Source organism: Chrysemys picta, chromosome 1 (assembly GCF_011386835.1).
Source record: "Chrysemys picta bellii isolate R12L10 chromosome 1, ASM1138683v2, whole genome shotgun sequence".
In the NCBI taxonomy this organism is placed as follows: Eukaryota; Metazoa; Chordata; order Testudines; family Emydidae; genus Chrysemys; species Chrysemys picta.
The window spans coordinates 307,865,090-307,887,031 of NC_088791.1; the positions used below are offsets into that span (position 1 = coordinate 307,865,090).

General features: G+C 44.8%; 1 protein-coding gene across 3 annotated transcripts; it reads left to right on the plus strand.

Moving 5' to 3' along the window:
- The first annotated feature begins 410 nt into the window (after positions 1-410).
- On the plus strand, positions 411-9,431 carry HMGB1 (high mobility group box 1). Of its 3 annotated transcripts, none has more exons than XM_005286637.5 (5): positions 411-651; positions 3,404-3,566; positions 3,771-3,916; positions 5,097-5,271; positions 7,543-9,431. In XM_005286637.5, exons 2-5 carry the CDS (start codon positions 3,417-3,419, stop codon positions 7,717-7,719), a joined length of 648 nt encoding a protein of 215 aa, XP_005286694.1. In that variant the 5' UTR covers positions 411-651; positions 3,404-3,416; the 3' UTR covers positions 7,720-9,431. The 3 variants fall into 3 exon arrangements, with proteins under 3 accessions (XP_005286694.1, XP_023960973.1, XP_065437442.1); XM_024105205.3 differs by having other exon boundaries at positions 426-627; XM_065581370.1 differs by lacking the exon at positions 411-651 and adding an exon at positions 1,280-1,418.
- The last annotated feature ends 12,511 nt before the right edge of the window (positions 9,432-21,942 follow it).

The following is a 21,942-nucleotide window of genomic DNA, read 5'->3' on the forward strand; positions in this document are numbered from 1 at the left end:
GCATCTACCGTAGAAACATGCACTATTTACTAAGGGTCAGTATTTGCCACTGGTGTAACAAAATGGCCTGCTGTCCCCTTGCCTTGTAGCAGCAGGAGCCTGGGGGGTAGGGTGTGTGGGGAAAGGGTTCTCAAAGCAGGCCTCTGGGTGCGCTTTGGGGAGATAGAAGTGGCTGTGCGGTTGGGGGAGCGAGGCGTCCTTTGGCTAAGCTGGGAGTGCGTGGTTGCCTATGAGCTGCTCTCCTCATGCACAGCAGCACTGCACTAAGTCTCTCAGAGCTGTACATCCCGCCTCAGCCAACCTCCTCTCCACTCACTTTTATATTTGCGCGCCCTTTCAATCCTCACTGACGTGTCCCGCTCTGCGGCCAATCCGCGGCGCCCTCTGGTCAGGACAATGGAAGGGGCTCCACCAATCAGGTTAGCCGCTGGCTTGGCGGCCGCCAATAGGAGCGGGGCTGTGTTGAGAGTAATGTTACCAGCGCTGAGAGCGTGAGGAGGCTGCGTATCGATCCCGCTCTCAGCCATTGCAGTGCATTGGGCTACAGCGAGACCAGGCAGCACTGGGGGCCAGCGCGAGCAGCCGGGCAAGTGTCTCAGCGCCTGTGGCTCGCTGCTGAGTGACCGAGTGAGTGTGCGAGCGAGGGAAGCGGTGAGTATCCCGGGCCGGGCCGGGCGCTGGGCTGCGCGCTCCGGCGGTTCCGGCGCCAGCGCAGCGCTCGCTCTGCCCCGGCTACACAAAGACGAATTAGGCTGCGTCTGAGGCAGGCTGTTGGCGGGCGGCGGGGCCCGCGGGCGGGGCGGGAGCCGGCCGGGGGCAAGCGGGCGAGCTCGTGAAGCGGGCAGGGGATGGGAAGGGAAAATCTCCCCGTCGGGCTCGGTCTTTGGGGGGGCGCGGGCGGCGTCGCGCTGCTCCCGGCGCCCTGCGGCAACTATCGCCGCAGGGCCGGGCGCCGGGCGCTCCCCAGCGGGGCCGCGGCCGGGGCGCGGGGCCGTGTCGGCGGCGGGCGAGCCGGAGCTGCGCTCGCTGGAACATGGCTGACGAGCGCCGTGCGGAGGACGCGAGGCGCGGGAGGGACGGAGGGCGGGGGCGCAGTTCGGGGAACTTTTCCAGCCGCCTTTTCTCCCTTCGCCAAGGCCGCGGCGGGGGTTTCCCAGCCGGGGCGAGTGGCCGGCCGCCGTGCGCGGGGCGCCTGGGGGCTGCGGCCGGTCGCGGCCCGCTCGCCGGGGGCTCGGGCCGCGCTTGGAAGCGCGCCGCCCCCCTCCCCCACCGCTGTCATGGCTGAGCGTGCGCCGGGCGCGCACACAAAGGGAGGCAGGAAGGAGCCATGTTCTCTGCGCGGCGGCGGCGAGCAGCGGCCATTCCGGGAGGCAGCCGCGCTCCGAGCTGGCGGGAGCAGCGGGGCCCGCGCCGCTGCCGTAGGTAGACGGGGAGCCGGGGGCCCTGCCTAAAGCGCGGCCGTCGCGCCGCACCCGAGCTGCCCCAGCGCACATTTCAAGGGGACTTTCTCTCATCGCCAGACCGTTCGCACAAAATGGGAGGAATAGCGCTGCTGCTGCCCTTCCCGGGGAGTAGCCTGCGCCACTGCAAACCCTCTCCCAGCTCGCGCAGGAGCGGGACCCGCCACAGCTCTGCCTAGAGACTGATTAGACACGCGCTCCCCGTTAGACACGACAGAGGGGCGCAGGCTTTGCAGTGAGGTTGGCTTAGCCTGAGAGCTCGTGGCAGCGCCAGCCGTGGGCTTAGTCTAGATCCTGCAGTCATACGAAGACATGATTAATAAACGCAGGGTTCCCCTCCTCCCCCCACCAGCAAGATTGTGTGTTTTAATTCTTGGGCGTGGGAATTGGTTATACAAGAGAAGCCACAACTGCACCTTCAGATTTAAGAAAATACATTAACCTCCTCCTCTACAGTTATTGCCTCATGTCTTTCCAGAATGCATAAATCTTGATGATTTTTGATGCAAACACATACACCATCTACTGTGCCCTTTCTCTGATTTTGCCCCCTTCTTTTGTAGCATTTAAAAAAAATCATTTTTAAGGGTACTTAAGTTTTCCTCCACCCCCTACTGTTCAAGATGGCTGGAAGATTGCTTTTAAATGCAAGTTATTATGATAGTTGCAGGGTTTTAATTGGGGTGTTTAAGGTGAAAAGACATTTACAGTGTTAATAAAATGTGTTGTGGAATTCCCCTGTTGCATTTTTTCTTTATTTTCCTCCCACTTCCTTTCAATGAAAAGGAACAAGTGAAACCCCCCCATCCCTCCCAGGTGTCACTAAACTATCCTTGAGTGAAGGGGTTGCTCTGGAAGCATTTCCATTGCTGGCGGGAATGGCTCCTGGTTCTACAGTCTTGTTTACTCAATGGAAACTTCAAACCGGATGTGTTTAGTCACAGAGCAGAAATCTGTTTGTCCATACGCCAAACCGATCGGAAACGCTGCTTCTGTGGCAATACATGCACACACCACCCACTTGTTTCACTCCTCTCTGGAAGAGCAAAGTTTGTCACAGTGGGCTGGAGATGTGTGTTTTTTTCCCCCAGACTTACAGAGAAATTATCTACCTTGTGTGTGAATGTGCTGAGAAGATAATTTGCCATTCTTTAAGAGAGATGGGGATGTCTGCTCAATGAGCACAATCTTCTATATGTCATACACAAGTGTCATGCTTTTAAAGCCATTGGTTGGAACATGACATGTTTCAGTGGTATATTTAATTCCAGTATTTCTAGCTGCACATTGTAGGGAGAATAATTTTGCAGTATAATTAAAGTGGAAAGTAACATGGCATACTTTATTTCTGTGCTTTTTTTCATGCAAAGTGATATTTGTAAAGCATTTTGAAAGTGTGGGGGGGGGAAAAGTTAATATTTTATAACCAACAGGCTGATCAGGATAGGATAATGTAATATTTCCCCCTGCCCCACAATAATTTCTTCCTGTTTAAGCCTTTCTAGCCCTTAATTAGTTGACATGTGGCTCTACCAAGCAGGAGGGGAGCAACTTCCCTTGAGACTAATGCCAATACTTGCCTGCAAACTGACTAGCAACAGACACTTTTGATTGCTGATGACTCTCTTAAATATAACAGGAAGATTTTTTTGATAATAGCCAAATGTCTTGAAGACCAGGTTGTTTGTATTGACCAGGCGATCTTTAAAAAAAAAAAAAAAAAAAAAAAACCAACAACCTGTAATAGCAGTCTTCTTTGCAAGTTGTATATAGTTTTCTAGGAGAGAGCTGTAGCTTGTATATAATCTGAGAGGTCCTCTCATAAAAGTTAAGAGAGCTGCTCTTACAGATCTTAGTCAACAAACTCATTCTTCCCAACTTCCTATGATACTGTGTGGGAGCCAAAAATAGTTTTAAAGGTTTATTTTTCTTCTGTGTTACAGAAAATCAGCAAAAATGGGCAAAGGTGATCCTAAGAAGCCAAGAGGTAAAATGTCTTCATATGCCTACTTTGTGCAAACTTGCCGGGAGGAGCACAAGAAGAAGCACCCAGATGCTTCAGTGAACTTTTCAGAGTTCTCAAAAAAATGTTCAGAACGGTGGAAGGTAAGATAAACCAAAAAACAAGTACTAATTTACAGGATTACAGCATAGATTACCTTACATTAATATAATCAAGACTGAATTGATATTTACTTACATCATTCAGATACTTGTGAATGCATTTCCTGCCTTTAATGTTACTTCCGTTTGGAATGGGATCGGATGCGTTTTTGAATCATGCACTCACCCCCATTTATTATTTTATAGACTATGTCTGTTAAGGAAAAAGGAAAGTTTGAAGATCTGGCAAAGGCTGACAAGGTTCGTTATGAAAGAGAAATGAAAAGTTATATACCACCCAAAGGGGAAACAAAAAAGAAGTTTAAGGATCCTAATGCACCGAAGAGGCCTCCGTAAGTATATTTCCAGTTAGTGTGTCTTGAACAGGAGCATTGCATTGAAATGCATACATAAAATGGCCTTTTAAAAATCCAAGTTAGAGGATTTGAAGTATAGAAGAGTACACAATTTCTAAACGTAGTGCTGCAAGTAACCACATTTAAAAATCAGTTGGATTTAGTGTTCTAAATACCACATTATAAAAAGATCATATCCGGCTGGAAATAAGATGTAATTTTTTTAACAGTGAGTGTAAATAACCACTGCAACAATTTGCCAAGGCTTGTGGTGGATTCTCCATCACTGATTGTTTTTAACCCAAAATTGGATATTTTTCTAAAAAACATGTTCTAGGAATTATTTTGGAGAAGTTCTATGCCTGTGATGTACAGGATGTCAGACTAGATGATGATGATCCCCTTTCTGGCCTTAGAATCTATAAATCTGGTCCATTTCAATTATTGTTTACTTGAAACTTGGCATAGATCTATTCCAACAATTCTGTCTTTTAAAAATAAACCAACACTGTTACGATCAGTGTTGACCGTTTTTATTAATAGAATTTTGCTAGCAGCTAGACGAAATAACTCCAGTTTTAAACTGTGGTGGAATGTTAGGCCCCAGTCCTGGAACCATTCTGGCAAATGCAGAACCATGTGTCCACACAGTCCCTTTGAAGTCACGGGGGCTCTGAACCGGCGCAGGGAACTGCGTACATGAAACAGTTTGCAGAATTGAGCCTTTTTCCTTAAAATAGGCCATACCTCCGAAAGATAAATGTGAAATTAGCATGCTACCAAGCTTGTATGGTGCTAAATCTTTCCATTTTTAAAATGGAGCAAACTCTAAAAGATAAACTAAGAGTGGCTGGTACTGACATCTGGAAAGCCTTCTACAGTAATCATGAGATTATTTTAATATTTCCTGTGAAATAGTTTGCACAGTCCATATTCTCAGAACTCTTAAAATCGGAGAAAGTTGGTTGGGTTATGCACAGCACGGGAGTGTGATTTCTAAAGCTCACTAACGTGTTGCACATTAATTGGTCTGTGTAGACTGTGCTGGTGCACACTAAGTATTCCCTATTGTGCTTTAACATAGTATTACTGTATCATGTAGTGAAGGTCTCAAAACTTGCTATGTCTAGTACAGTAGTTTAACATTTATACTTAAAATTACAATTTTTCTTTTCAGTTCAGCTTTTTTCTTATTCTGCGCTGAATTTCGTCCGAAAATCAAAGGAGAGCATCCTGGTCTGTCCATTGGAGATGTTGCAAAGAAACTGGGAGAGATGTGGAATAACACCGCTGCAGATGATAAACAGCCCTATGAAAAGAAGGCTGCTAAACTGAAGGAGAAGTATGAAAAGGTAAATAATAGGATTCAGTGTGAACAAAGGGTTCTTCCCTTTTCCAATTCAAATTTGAATGATTAAATAATTGTAAGTAAATAAACCTATCTCATAGAGCTGGAAGGAACCCTGAAAGGTCATTGAGTCCAGCCCCCTGCCTTCACTAGCAGGACTAAGTACTGATTTTTGCCCCAGATTCCCTAAGTGCCCGCCCCCCGGATTGAACTCACAACCCTGGGTTTAGCAGGCCAATGCTCTAAACCACTGAGCTATCCCTCCCCCTCTTCTTATGGGAAAATTAATATAACATCTCCATGTGCATAAATTAGTGAGCGTTGTGTGTATCAAAGGACTAAGTGATTGACTTGGTTTTAAAAAAGAAAATTCCTCTAGAGTACTCTGACATTGTACGTCACAAGTATAATTATGAAAATGTCAAATTACCAACGACATTAGAGGCATCTAGAGAGAATACCTCTAATAGCATGTCCTTGTGAGGATTATGACACTTTAATTCATCATACTTCAGAACTTATCTTTTGATGTTTTAGTACATATCGTTGTATTTGTTTTGAATAATAAAAGTAATGGTTCATAGCAGCAGCTGACTTCTGCAACCAGTTTGCTCTATTATGTAATGCCAATAAGGGAAAATTTAATCCTCTTTAAATTTGTTTGCCACATACTATTGGAAAAATAGTCATAGCATATGTTCATATTAATTATCTTAAAGAATAGTTTTTAGTTTACTTTATACCTAAAGTGTTAAATGTTAGAGGACAAGATGTTTGTATTAGACATGTATTCTGTTGCACCCACTTTGTGGTGTTTTCCTTCAAACACGTAACATAGCTATTAATGCATCTTAGGAAGCCATTGTCAATCTATTAACTTGTTTTCTTGTATCATTAAGGCTAAATCACTACTCTATTTGAGTATTGGGGATATAGAGCAGTGGCAATGACATTTTGATTTCCATATTCCCGTCCCAGGACAAGATAACTAAGGGAGAGAGGGATGTATGATGGGATACATACCAATTCTCCTTTACAAAGGAATAGTATGCACCCCTGTCTGCTGTGTATTGCACACTTCAGCATGTATGCTGAAATTCTGATCAATAGTGTCTCTTTGCTGGCAAACAAAACCAGTTAAGGGGTGGTGGCAAATTAATGGGCAAGTAACTATGTGGTGGGGGGGCTTCTAGCACTAGGTAGGAATCATGCCCTGCAGATATACTGTGGGTTAGAAAACTTCCTGTGTTAGCCCTTTGAGTGCAACAAAGGCATAATTTGGCCTTTAATATGTTAATTCTTCACATATAAATCTACATTTTGGTATGATTTAAACAAAGAGTAAATTCAGAGCTGCAATTAAATTTTCCTCAGTAGTTTAAATTCTAAATTGACTGAAGCATTTTAGTTTAGGGTTATTTTAAATATTACAGGGGGGGGGGGAAATCTGAAGCAACTAACCTTTACTTGCAACTGTTTCTCCCTTTACTGATATCACCTAAATTTGTCAACTAAACTTGCACAAATGCTTGGGATTTGATGTATGTAAAGTTTCCTTCTAGAGCAAACTAATGTCAGAGTTCTGAAAATCTAGAGTTGGTAAATATTTCACTTAAAGACCATTGATATTAGTTAATGAATGTCACTTCTGAAAGAAATTACAAATTTTAAGAGATAATGAAAGAACTGCAAAGAGAGCAGTTTACAGAATACTGTATGGGAGGAACATCAAGATTTAGGCCATCTGGCTAAAGATGTTGCCCAGTCGTAGGTTTAATATATACTAGGATAAATTATATTCTGTACTCAATTTTTTTATGAAGCCAGGGGTCAAGCTTGATTTTTATGACTTGATATTCTATTGGCAATCCTCTAGCTTCATTTTATGATTGAAGTTTTGAAAAAAGTATAAATTTGAGTTTTATGCAGTGTAAGCCTAGAGAATACATTTACTGCACGCAGAAGGTGGCACTGTCTACTCTTCAAAGTTCTTGTACCTTTTTTGTTTAATAAACTTCAGTTAAGCAGGATGCCATATAATTGCATTTCACTGAGGCATAACATTGAAATATTAGACCATGTCATTCTGATGTGTTGTGGATGGCTAATTATAATTTTATGTCCTAGATAAGGATTGTGTGTGCGTGTGTGAAGATGTAGATATCTCAATAGTTACAGCATATCTGCAAATCCTTAAATGTTGTTTGAAAGTTTAGCAGAGCTCTTCTCTAGTTAAATCTCTTAAAGAGATCCTTTTCCCACTTCTCTTGTCAAGGATATTGCTGCATACCGGGCTAAAGGAAAGCCTGATGTAGGAAAAAAGGTAGTTGCCAAGGCTGAGAAGAGCAAGAAAAAGAAGGAGGAGGAAGAGGATGAAGATGATGAGGAAGATGACGATGAGGATGAAGATGATGAGGAAGATGACGAGGAGGATGAAGATGATGATGAATAAGTCTCTTCTAGAGCAATTTCTTGTCTATAAAGCATTTAAACCCCCTGTACACAACTCACTCCTTTTAAAGAAAAAAAATTGAAATGTAAGGCTGTGTAAGATTTGTTTTTAAACTGTACAGTGTCTCTTTTTTTGTATAGTTAACACACTACCGAACGTGTCTTTAGATAGCCCTGTCCTTAGTGGTATTTCAATGGCCACTAAACTTGCCTGGTACAGTGTGGGGGTTGTAAATTGGCATGGAAGTTTTAAAGCAGGTTCTTGTTGGTGCACAGCACAAATTAGTTATATATGGGGATGTAGTTCATTTTTCATCTTCAGTTGTCTCTGATGCATCATAAAAATAATTGTTGTTCTGTTAACTGAATACCACTCTGTAATTGCAAAAAAAGAGAAAAAAAAGTTGCAGCTGTTTTTGTTGACATTCTGAATGCTTCTGAGTAAATACAATTTTTTTATTAGTATTGTTGTCCTTTTAATAGGTGCCCTTGAAAAATCATAATTTTTCTTTTTTGAGGGGAACTCATCTTTGCTTTATTGTATGCCCATTTGGGATCACGTGATTATTACAGTTTTCATCTTTTCGTATAACCAGCTGATAAACAAAGCTTTGATCTGCATACCCTTCATAATCATGATAGGGTAGGAAAATATATAGGCATATGATAAAACAGAATTTTCTTCCGTAACTGGAAACAAAAAATCTCATCCAACTGATATTTGCTCGGATTTTGTGAAATGTAATATTGAGTTGCGTAAGTTTACCAGTCTTGGAGAGTTGAGAAGTATAGAATTCAATTTTACAGTATGGAATACTTCAGAAAAAACCTCTAAAATGCTGTCCTAGAAGGACCAGTAGGAAGGGTATACTCTTACCATTGTGTGGGGAATTTACATGTGACTCCATTACTATGTAATGGAAGTTGTATTTGTAAATCTCTGAACACTTGTAAGAGATAAACATGCCCCCAAAATGTATGCAGTTAAAAATTATAAAAGTACCATATTAATTTTTTGTGACAATGTAGCGATGGCTATGGACTTTATACCATGAAACTCTCCTGGTAGAAAATAGCCCACAAGAAAGGATTTTATGTTCCAACATTTTTATAAATGGTACCATTATTTGTTAAATCTATGTAAATTCATATTTTTAATTTTAAATTCTAGTTTTAGCCCTTTAAACAAAGTTGTATATTGTCTCAAACTAAAATGAGATAAGATGTATTTTTCCTGTTAGGTTTTATACCGCACTCTTCATGTTTGCCCATTTATAAGTTAAATATAGTTGTATGGAAAAGTACATTTTATTAAATTTTTGCATTGAAAAAGTGAAATGTTTAATTATGATATACCAACAATGTCTAATTTGATCAAATATAGTTCTCTTCCAAAACCAAAGCAAAGTTTTTTGCATATTCAGTAAAACTTCAAGTGCTGGCAACTGTAACTATTTTCACATATACCTGCTTACCAGTTTGGGGGACAATTTGGCAATTTTGTGGTTATAAAATTATGGTTCTCAAGTGCCAGTGTTTAAAAATAGCATTGTAATTTTACACGCTTTTGTGATGGAGTATTGTTTTGTTATACAATTTTGACTTTCAGATTCTTATTTCAATTTGCATTTGTTTATGTATAACTTCAGGAGAAATACTGAACACCTGAATCCTGGATGATACTAATAAACTAATAATTGCAGAGGTTTTAAATATTTAGTTAACTGACTCGCTTTTGTATCCTGTCCACATTTACATATTTGCTTTCAGCCTCAAACAAAAGAGGAGTGCCAATCAAAAGATCTCTTCATGGAGAGCAGAAAATATAGGACAGATAAATTTATTTAAATATTTGTGATTGGACACTGCTCTTAAACCATAATTCACTAGAAATAACTTTTTATACAGTAGATTGTTTGTTTCTCCTGGACATGCTGGAGAAAATAGATTGATATTTTTTGTCCTCAAAACAAGGGATATGTGTTCTAAATCCATGATTGACAAAACTAAAACTCAGAGTAATTATGCTGTCTCAAAAAATGGGTGGTAAGTGTCTATTTGTCAGAAAAGGACAATAGTTATCTCTTGCCACAACTGTCAGTGTCTTTGTCTTCAGTAAAGGTGAAAATGCAGGGGGAAAAAACCCAGCATCCCTAAATGTGAAAGTAAGTGATGGGGGATCTGTAATAATTAGGCTTGGAAGAATTTGATTATTTTTATTATTTTGATGGATATCCATGTTTTTAAGCATTTTTCTATTTATCAATTTAATTTTAATAGTTGGGAAATTACAATAATTTAATGACCGTAGATGTTGAGATTCAAAAAAATTAAAGCTTTATAGCCATTAAAACACACATTCTCAACATGTCAAAACATAAAAAAGCAAGCAGCACTTAATTATCTGTAAATTTTGATGAATGGAAATATTTTTCACTGGGTTGCATGTGTACAGTGAAATTGACATTTACATATGAAAATTAATCCTTCCAACCCTAATTATAACTATCTTCTGAGAACAAGAACCAAAGGTAAAACTTTCTTCAAATTACAGTTCATAACTCTTGAGGTTCTACTGTATGGTTTTATATAAGAGCCATCTATTAGTGTCAAAACAACTGGATACATGTTCTAAGGGCTTTAACCTTTTATATAAGAACTTGCTTTTGGGAGAGGACATTGCTGGCATATGTATTCTGGTATTTAGGATTGGGGAAAGATTTTGCATAAAGATTGACTAAGGAGTAATATCTTATTTGAAATATAAGATCAGTTATGGACTCATTCGTAATAACCTTTGGTTAGTTTTGGATTTGTCATAAATCTTGAAGCAAGCTGAAGCCTCTCCTCCCAATCTTAGAGAGAATTCACATTCAGATTTTGCACTGATTTTTAACAAAATATATAATTAACGTGACTATTTGGTGTAACTGTCCAAGCTAGAGGGTTGCAGTAATTTAACTAAATCAGTTTTTCTACTGATTTTAGTTAAATATGCAAAATTGTAGACAAACCCATAGAAATTTGAGGTAATTGGTATCAAATGACTCCAGGTTTCTGCAGCATAATTAGGACAATGCTAACATCTGAGCCTGAACCCTTTTTAATGGCTTTTATTAGCAGAGCAAGCCCATCGAGAACAATGTCTAATTTGATCAAATATAATTATAATATTTTTGCAGATTCAGTAAAACTTAAGGGATGGCAACTAACTATTGGCTTTCTCTTTGACTGCTATTCCAGATTTCTATGAACTTAACAGGAGGATAACCTAGACAGCTTTATATAAAATAGAATTAAAACTTTTTTTTTGTGGGGGACAAAGAGCTTGAACAGTTTACCAACACTATCCTGAGGGCTAAGCCTGCTAGCCAGGATAAAATAGGGTGACCAGATGTCCTGATATTATTGGGACAGTCCCAATTTTAGGGGACTTGTCCCATGTCCTGACCTTACATTGGTCGGACACCCTTTGTCCCGATATCAGGGACTCTGCTCACCGCTTCCTGGGGCAGCTCCCGGCGCCCACCCACCGGCAGGAGCGCCGCATGCTGCAGGGGCGGGACTTGCAGGCACTGGGAGTGGGCGCTAGGAGCCAGAGAGACCAGCCTGCTGGATGCTTCCTGGGACGGGAACCACCCCAGGTAAGCACCACCGGGACTCCCCACCTCACCCTCTGGCAGGTCCCTCTGGCTCTTAGGGTGGGGTACTCTGTGCTGCTGGCGCCTGCAAGCCCTGCTCTGTGGCTCTAGCAGCTCCCATTGGCGCTTTCCCCAGCCAAAGGGAGCCACGGCACTTGTGTTTGTGGAAGGCGCAGCATGTGGAGAGTCTGGAGACTCCCATTGCCGTTCTCACCCTAGGAGCCAGAGACCTCCCAGCAGGGCTGATGAGTGCAGCCAGGGAAGGGGGAAGAGTGTGATGGAGGTGTGTGTGGAGAGTGGGGGAGGTTTGTGTGTTTTGGGGTGCTAGATAGTGGGGGAGATCTGTATGTCAGGGCACTGGGCAATGTGGGTCTGTGGGGCATTGTGTAGTTTGGCTGTGGAGAAGGGCACTGGAAGGGAGGAAGGGGAAATCTGTATTGAGAAACTAGCGAGTGGGGGGTTCTGTGTGGGGTGCTGGGCAGCTGTGGTGGGGCTGTGGGCAGGGGGGTGCTGGACGGGGTGTGTGTGCACAGCACTGCATTTGTGGTGGAAGCGTTGTAGGGGGGCTCTGGGCATAGTGGATCCAGGGGGCACTGGGCAGGGGAGCTAGCAGAGGGCCAGGTGGACCAGTGTGCCTCTGGCTCCAGTTGGGGCTGTGCACCTGTGTCTCCCCCCCCCGCTCATCCAATGTATCCTGATATTTCACTCTTGCGATCTGGTCACCCTAGGATAAAAATACCTGGGCCACCTCTTGCTCCATAGGCATGCATGCTGAAAATTAAAGAGGGAGAACAATTTTACTGTATTGTAACATTATTTCTACATACACTTAAAATGTAATTAATGAAGGCATGTCAAAATACAAAAAACACTGAATATATTTAGTTAATGAATTTTCATCTGCATTTGTCAAATAATTGCCAATAGTATTTGACCAGCTGGTCAAATGCTACAATAAAAACATACTGAACCAATGATTTGACAAATAGTGAAATTCATCTAATAGTTTTTCAAACAGTCCCACTTATTGTCTCTCCTTTTTGCTGTATTCTTTCCCTTCTTGGCATCCCTTCACATTTCTTTCCTATAATGGATAAGAGTGTATGTATATTCAGAGTTGTCAAAGGAAATGCTCTTAGAAAGGAAAAGTAGCATGTGGGTGTTTTGCTCTGTAGGCTGATGTACACCACCTGAAAACAGGCAACTCAGAATTTGTCTATACATGAACTATTCCATAATAACTCCATGTGTGTACCCTTATTCTGGAATAAAAATGCCTTTTTCCAAATTGTCTTAATCCACTTCAAGCTAAACTAGTAAAAGGCACTCATTTCTTCTTCAAGTGATTGTTCATGTCCATTACCATTAGGTGTGCGCGCGCTGCGTGCACAGACGTCGGAAACTTTTTCCCTTAGCGGCTCCCGTCAGGCCAGCAGGGGAGCCCCCGCCAGAGTGGTGCCTCATGCTGGTGCATATATACCCCTGCCGACCCGACCCCCCTTCAGTTCCTTCTTACCGTCTGTGGCGGTGCTGGAACAGCTCTCTCTCTCTCTTGCTTGCAAGTGCCGCTTAGCATAGTTATCAGCAGTTAACACTTCTTGATAGTAGATCGTTAAGATTCCTTTGTTTTAGGTGTTCGGAAGTTGTCTCCAACACCAGCCCTGTGCTGCGGGGCATGCCACAGGCCCAAGGCTTTAAGGCTTATGCCAGGTGCCGCAAGCCTATGCCTATCCCCACGACTCATGTCTCCGTTGCCTGGGGGAATCACATCAGACTGAACGCTGGAAGATCTGTAAGGCCTTTAAGCCAAGGGCTAAGAAAGAAAGAGACTTTCGCCTCAAGCAGCTACTCATGGAGGCTGCGCTGCAACCTTCGGCCTCGGGCCATTTGGCTTCGGCGCTGACGTCCTTGGTGCGGAGTGCCCCAGTGTCAATTCGCGATCCGGCACCGGTGGGGCACCGCAAGCATACCGCACCAAGGCAGCAAGACAGGCCCCGGCACCGTTTGACCTCACCGGCACGGTCAAAGGGCCAGCCTAAAATCGAGGGCGCTCCCCGCATAAGAAGGCGGCACCACCAAAGGAACCAAGCGCTCAGAAGGGCAGTGCTGCCCCAGGACATGCTCCGGCACCGGTGGCTCTGGCGCCGCAGAGCCATTGAGCCCCGGCTAAGTGCCTTGAGTGCGGAGGAAGGGCTGGAGGAGCTCCTAGAACAGCCCTCCACACCAGACACCTTTGAGGCGGCAAAGGACCTCATCCAGTTGTCGGTGGCAAGCCCCCTCCCTGCCAAAGAGAAGCCTTCGGCACCATCACCAAGAGTGCCGTCCAGAGGCAAGCCGGCAATGGTGTGCCGATCGAGGTCACCACCTGGCACCGCTCCCCACGTCGGTCCTGGTCGAACTCCGCCTCTGTGGATTCCCAGTTGCCCCGTCTCAGCGGGACTCGAGGGCACCAGATCCCAGTCAACATACGGCACCGGCCCCAGCAGTGCACCGCTTCCCGGCGCTGTATGGTTCTATATAAGAGCCAAGGGGACAGAAGACCAAGTCCCCGGGCCCGAGCAGAAGCCAGCGATCCCGGTCCCGAGAGCATTGGTACCGGTACCGGTCGGCGAGAAGCCTTTATCCAGCCCCCCAGCGGCACCGTTCTACGGCACCGCCTTTGCCTTCGAGGTCGGCGTCCTCAGAATCTGAGGTGGACTCAGGCCGCTCCAGCTATGCCCGCAGGGCATCAGCTAGCAGGGAGCCCCAAACCCCGTGGCATCCCCAATGGGGCCTGCCAGGACAGTGGCCCTTTTGGACACCATGGGCCTATCAACAGCAAGGGCCCCACTCCAGAGCCTCAAGATCTGGCTATTCAGTGCATTGGTCCCGGTCTCCACACAGGCACCCCTCTGCGCCCAAGGAGGCCACGGTATCCAGGCCATCAGACGCTTCTCCGGAACACAGGAGAGCGGAAGTGGCACCGAGCCCAGAGCCATCCCAGAGGCAGTTGGTCAGGCAGGACCCGGAAGAGCCCCCGGCATACGAGGAAGGGCAAGAAGGACTGGAGGACGAGATGCAGAAGGCCCTTACCTCTTCGTCATCCCCAGATGAAGCTGTGGTGGGCACCGCGGTGTCAGGGCCTCCTCCGATTGACTGCAGAGCGCACCAGAAGCTGCTCCGCAGGGTAGCCCAGAACTTGGGCCTACAGGCGGAGGAAGCAGTAGAGCAGGAGGATCCTATGGTGGACATCTTAAGCCTCGAAGGCCCCTCCAGAATTGCACTCCTGGTCATAAAGACAATCCAGTCTAACTACAAGACGGTCTGGCAAACCCCAGCCTCTAGCGCGCCAACAGAAAAGGGCGTAGAGAGGAAGTACCTTGCCCCTTCCAAGGGATACGACTTCCTCTTTTGTCACCCGGCCCCCTGTTCGCTGGTTGTCTCAGCGGTCAATGAATGGGAACGACACGGTCAACAAGCCCCAGCTCCCAAGGCCAAGGAGGCTAAACGTCTAGACCTTTAGCAAAGCTTTTGATACGGTCTCCCACAGTATTCTTGCCGCCAAGTTAAAGAAGTATGGGCTGGATGAATGGACTGTAAGGTGGATAGAAAGCTGGCTAGATCGTCGGGCTCAACGGGTAGTGATCAATGGCTCCATGTCTAGTTGGCAGCCGGTTTCAAGCGGAGTGCCCCAAGGGTCGGTCCTGGGGCCGGTTTTGTTTAATATCTTTATTAATGATCTGGAGGATGGTGTGGACTGCACTCTCAGCAAGTTTGCAGATGACACTAAACTAGGAGGCGTGGTAGATACACTAGAGGGTAGGGATCGGATACAGAGGGACCTAGACAAATTAGAAGATTGGGCCGAAAAAAACCTGATGAGGTTCAACAAGGACAAGTGCAGAGTCCTGCACTTAGGACGGAAGAATCCCATGCACTGCTACAGACTAGGGACCGAATGGCTAGGTAGCAGTTCTGCAGAAAAGGACCGAGGGGTCACAGTGGACGAGAAGCTGGATATGAGTCAACAGTGTGCTCTTGTTGCCAAGAAGGCTAACGGCATTTTGGGCTGTATAAGTAGGGGCATTGCCAGCAGATCGAGGGACGTGATCGTTCCCCTTTATTCGACATTGGTGAGGCCTCATCTGGAATACTGTGTCCAGTTTTGGGCCCCACACTACAAGAAGGATGTGGAAAAATTGGAAAGAGTCCAGCGGAGGGCAACAAAAATGATTAGGGGTCTGGAGCACATGACTTATGAGGAGAGGCTGAGGGAACTGGGATTGTTTAGTCTCCAGAAGAGAAGAATGAGGGGGGATTTGATAGCAGCCTTCAACTACCTGAAGGGGGGTTCCAAAGAGGATGGAGCTCGGCTGTTCTCAGTGGTGGCAGATGACAGAACAAGGAGCAATGGTCTCAAGTTGCAGTGGGGGAGGTCCAGGTTGGATATCAGGAAAAACTATTTCACTAGGAGGTTGGTGAAACACTGGAATGCGTTACCTAGGGAGGTGGTGGAGTCTCCTTCCTTGGAGGTTTTTAAGGCCCGGCTTGACAAAGCCCTGGCTGGGATGATTTAGCTGGGAATTGGTCCTGCTTTGAGCAGGGGGTTGGACTAGATGACCTCTTGAGATCCCTTCCAACTCTGATATTCTATGATTCTATTCGGCAGAAAGGTCTATTCCTCTGGGGGCCTCCAATTGAGGATCGTGAACCAGCAGGCTATCCTGAATAGGCACAATTTTAACTCCTGGGCAGCAGTTTCCAAATTTAGGGTTGATAGAGGAATTCTTCTATTGACCTAGTACTGTCTACATGGGGATTTAAGATGACTTAACTATGCCACTCACAGGTGTGGATTTTTCACACCCTTGAGCGATGATGTTATGCTGACCTAATTTTCTAGTGTAGACCAGATCTTAGAGATGGTCTATATTGAAAAGTTAAATTGGCATAGCTATGGTAGGGCCCTACCAAATTCACAACCATGAAAATGCACCACGGGACGTCCTTACTTCTGTGCTGCTGCTGGCAGTGGCTCTGTCTTCAGAGCTGGGCTCCCGGCCAGCAGCTGCCACTCTCCAGCTGCCCAGCTCTGGCAGAAGTAAGGGTAGCAGTACCACAACCCTCCCCCCCCCAATAACATTGTGACACACCCTCAGTTTCTTTTTGGGTCAGGACCCCTACAATTACAACACCGTGAAATTTCAGATTTAAATAGCTGAAATCATTAAATTTACATTTTTAAAATCCTATGACAGTGAAATTGACCAAAATGGACCTTGAATTTGGTAGGGCCCTAGTTATGTCTGTCAGGGGTGTGAAAAATCTACCCCACCCCCGAGCAATGTAGTTAAGCTGACCTCACGCCTGGGGGAGGGAATGTTAGGTTGATAAGAATTCTTCCGTTGACCTAGTTACTGTCTCTTGGGGAAATTGATTACCTATGCTGATGGGAGGGGTTCTCCCATCATTGTAGTAAGTGTGCAGTTGCCCAGCGATGACACTTCCTATGCTGACAGAAGGGGTTCTCCCATTGATATAGGTAATTCATCTCCCTGAGAGGCAGGTAGCTAGGCTGCTGGAAGAATTCTTCCATCGACCTAGCACGGTCTACACTGGGGGTAGGTTGGCATAGCTATGTCTCTCGGCGTGTGGAATTTTCACACTCTTGACACATCTGTAGACCAGTCCTAAGTATCCATCACCATGGAACAGCTTTAACAGGCTAGATTGAGGGAGTCCCTAAAGAAGAATATCTTGTAGCCCAGTGGTTAGAGCACCGCCCTGAGCGTTTGAGACCCCTTTTCAAATCCTTTTCCCCTCTCTGGCTGAGGGGAGGCAATTAGACCTGGATTTCCCACATGCCAGGTAACAATCCTAACCACTGTGCTGAAAGTTATAAGGTGGCCACCACCCTGATTTTGAATGTGACCTGATCCAGTAGGCACCTCTCAGCATGCCTACTGTATTGGTCCCTATAGGTGACATAGGCACTTCTCCAACTTTCTCCCCAGTTTAGGCAGGAGATAGATGTCTGAATGCTTAGAGTGAAGTGAGGCAGAAACATAGGCAACAGGGTTAGATGTCAATCAAGTGGGAGTTTTGTGGATCACAGTGGAGCCTAAAACTGGGCTTTAGGTGTCTAAATCCCGGATTTGGGCCCCTAAATACCTTTGCAGATCTCAGCCTTAGCCTTTCTGTGTGTTTCAGGGCATTCTATATGTACAGCGCTGCACTGGCACAGCTGTACCAATGCAGCTACGCCACTGCAGTGCGTCTGGTGAAGACGTTCTATGCCAATGGGAACCAGCTCTCCTGCTGACATAGCCCTGTCCACACTGGCGCTTAGGGCAGTATAACTTTCGTTGCTCAAGAGGGTGGTTTATTCAGACCCCTTAGTGACATAAGTTCTGACGACATAGGCTATGTCTACACTACTGCTGAAGTTTCCCTAAAACAGGGCTGATAGTATTTCTTTTCCTCATGAGAGTGATGTGAGGATAAATACAGTAAAGATTGTGAGGCACTCATCTCCTACACTAATGAAGACCATATTAGTATTTTAGGCCTGGTCTATACTACAGACTTAAGTCGCCATAAGGGAGTTTTTGTCGACCAAACTCTTAAGTGTCTACATTAAAATGTAGCTCCCAGGATGTAAATTGGCCACTACGTCAACTTAATAACTCCACCTCTGTGAGAGGCGTAGAGCTTAAGTTGATGTAGTAAGGTTGATGCAGTGTTAATGTAGACACTGCGTTGCTTACATTGACTATTGCTGCCTTTCAGAACCCATCCCACAATGTTCCACACTAGCAGTTAAATTGGTGCAAGCGCTCCTGGTAACGCCCGCCGCTGACACAAGGAGCATAGTGTAGGCGTGTAAAACTGATTCAATTACTATACGGTAACTTCTCACTTAACGTCCTCCTGGTTAACGTTGTTTTGATGCTATGTCCCTGCTCCATTAGAGAATATGGTCATTTAGAGTTGTGCAATGCTCCCTTATAATATCATTTGGCTGCTTCCTTTGTCCATAGCTTGCAGGATTCTCCAGAAGAGCAGCGACTTTATAAGAGAGCATTGCACAACTTGTAAAGGGTGGGCTGGCAGCCCCCTTATCAGCTCCCCTACACCGCCCCCCAGCGCCTCCTGCCTGCCAGTGGACCCCATGGATCAGCACCTTTCCCCTCCCTCCTCTTCCCTGTGGCAATCAGCTGTTTTGCAGAATTCAGGAGGCTGGCAGGGGGAAGGGCGGAGGAGCGAGGATGCGGTGCGCAGCCTCCCCGTCTCCTGCCCGCCGCGTGTTCCGGGGAGGGGTGAGGGGGGAAGAGGAGGGGCAAGGGTGGGGACTTGGAGGAACGGGGTGGAGTGGGGGCAGGCCAAGGGTTGAGCACCCCCTTGCAAAGTAAGCGCCTGTGCTTGCCCGTTAGGGGAAGCTGCTGCTGCTGCTCAAGGCGCTTTCTAGCCTAACATGGCACCTTCAGCCTCCTTGCCTGCCTCGTTGTCTGCAGTGGGCTGTGCCTGTGTGGGGTAAAGCGGGGGCACATCCCAACTACAGTACTGTAGTGGCTCTACATTGATGTAACATAGGTCGATATAATTTTGTAGCACCATTAAATTAGGCTTGAATAAAGACTGGGAGTGGATGGGTCATTACACAAAGTAAAAACTATTTCCGCATGGTATTTTTCCCCCCTTCTCTTACTCACACCTTCTTGTCAACTGTTGGAAATGGGACATCCTGATTATCACTACAAAAGTTTTTTTTTCTCCTGCTGATAACCCACCTTAATTGATTACTCTTGTTATAGTTAGTATGGCAACACCCATTTTTTTCATGTTCTCTGTGTGTATATATATCTTCCTACTGTAGGTTCCACAGCATACATCCGATGAAGTGGGTTTTAGCCCATGAAAGCTTATGCTCAAATAAATTTATTAGTCTCTAAGGTGCCACAAGTACTCCTCGTTCTTTTTGCTGATACAGACTAACACGGCTACCACTCTGAAACCTTTGGATCATAATGTTACTATTTTGCATTTTTTCATACAAATATCTCAACAATTGTGTTAAATTCCCTTGTTTCTATTTAGACAACTGATTCATTTAATATGTCCCTGGAGTACAGAACAGTTGTGATTTTTTTTAAAGCCATAAGTTTGAAGGAAATAAAAGGTCTCTGAATAAAAAGGAGGCTCTTATTACAACTTCCTCTTTATTTACTGTTCCCAGTAGCAGAAAAGTACACAATATAATAAAATGAAGCAGAGGATTAATCATGTACAGCTCTGAAATATAAACATACAGAATACCACTGAGCTGTATTGATTCTTAGCCACTTTTCTTAAAAAGGCTCAGGGTATTGAAACATCTTGTTTTTAATAAGAACATTCAAAGGGAAAAAGAAACTAAATAATAATGTTTAAAAAAAAAAAGCTTGTGTGTAAATTGGGAACATACATATGTGCATTTTTAAGCTATTCAACATTCTAGAAAGCTAGGCTGATTTTCCTGTTTAATAATTGGCCTCTGGTTTATTAAGAAAGAGCTGGCTTTCTGGCATGCTTTGCTTTTGTAAAAACATAATTTTAAATAGTTCCACAGAGGAATATGCTTTAAAAATACTCTAAAAATATATTATTTAGGACTCATTCCTGCTAACTCTTATGTATGAGAGTAGACTTATGTTTTTAAACAAAGAGTCAATTTGTAAAGAACAGCGTGGACACTCCATTTGTAGACCAACTATGTGGGTAGATACTTGATTACTTGATATAGAGTGTTTACACTAACCTTATACACATACTAAGTATCTTGTTTTAATTGGTAGCCAATTAACTTGAAGTAAAAAGTCTAGTGTAGGCATTGGTTTCAACAGGTCTGCTCGTGAGTAAAGTTATTCCTATGTAAAGGTATTCCTGATGCTGAAGAATAAGTTTTCAGTACTACAGGATCGGTCTGAGGAAGAGGAAGACAGTGTATCCAACAGATGGCAGAAAGTGAGAGAGACACTTAGGTCAGCATGCCAGGAAGTGCTTGGAATCAAGAAATACCAGCAGAAAGAGTGGATCACAGCAGAGACCTTGACTAAGATAGAAGATAGAAAGAAGAAGAAGGCAGTAGTTAATAACAGCAGGACTAGAGCAGCAAAGGCTAAAGCGCAAGAAGAGTATGTTGAAGCCCATAAAGTAGTGAAGAGGAATATTAGGAAGGATAAGAGAGATTATGTGGATGGACTGGCAGCAGAAGCGGAACAGGCAGCATACAATGGTAATATGAAACAGCTGTATGACATCACCAAGCGACTGTCTGGAAAGTTCAGCAAGCCAGAACGTCCCATCAAAGACAAGCAGGGAAAGTCTATGACAGAAATAGAACAACAGATGAATAGATGGGCGGAGCACTTTGAGGAACTCCTAAATAGACCAGCACCACTAAATCCACCAGACATTGACCCAGCCAACGAAGACCTTCCAATCAATTGTGATAGACCTACCAGAGACGAGATCAGAAAAGCCATCACTATGATGAAGAACAGGAAGGCGGCTGGACCTGACGATATTCCAGCAGAGGCCCTGAAAGTACATCTGGATGCTTCAGTGGAAATGCTGTAGCCCCTTTTTGAGAAGATATGGAAAGAAGAAGTGATTCCGGCAGACTGGAAAGAGGGATACCTTATTAAAATCCCCAAGAAAGGAGACCTCAGCAATTGTGCCAACTACAGAGGAATCACACTTCTGTTGGTGCCAGGGAAGGTCTTCAACCAAGTTCTCTTAGAGAGAATGAAGGATGCCGTCGATCCACAGCTGTGAGATGAGCAGGCAGGTTTCCGGCAAAATAGATCATGCACAGACCAGATAGCAACGCTCCGCATCATAGTCGAGCAGTCTATGGAATGGAACTCCTTGTTGTACATCAACTTTGTTGACTATGAGAAAGCATTCGATAGTGTGGATCGAGAGACTCTCTGGAAGCTCCTTTGGCACTATGGCATCCCAGTAAAGGTGGTTAACTTGATTAAGAAATTATGATGGCATACACTGTAGAGTGATCCATGGAGGGCAGCTTACAAACAGCTTCCAGGTGCAAACCGGAGTCAGACAAGGATGTTTGTTGTCACCATTTCTCTTTCTCCTTGTCATTGATTGGATTATGAAGACATCCACTTATGAGCGCAGGAACAGAATCCAGTGGACGTTGTGGACCCAGCTTGATGACCTGGACTTTGCCGACGACCTTGCACTCCTTTCGCATAGCAAACAGCAGATGCAAGGGAAGACTAACGTAGTGGCAGCCACGTCATCACAGGTTGGCCTCAACATCCACAAGGACAAGACCAAGATCCTCAAGATTAACTCCATCAGTAATGACCCAGTCACACTGAATGGAAGCCCTCTGGAAGAAGTGCAGTCCTTCACCTACCTAGGCAGCATCATTGACCAACAGGGTGGCACGGACGCAGACATCAAAGCAAGGATTGGTAAGGCAAGAGCAGCTTTCTTACAGCTCAAGAACATCTGGAGCTCTCCAAGAGGTAGATGTTGCTGATGGTGTCTGGCCAGCGGATCTGGAGAATCCTTCCAAGGCAACTATTTATGAA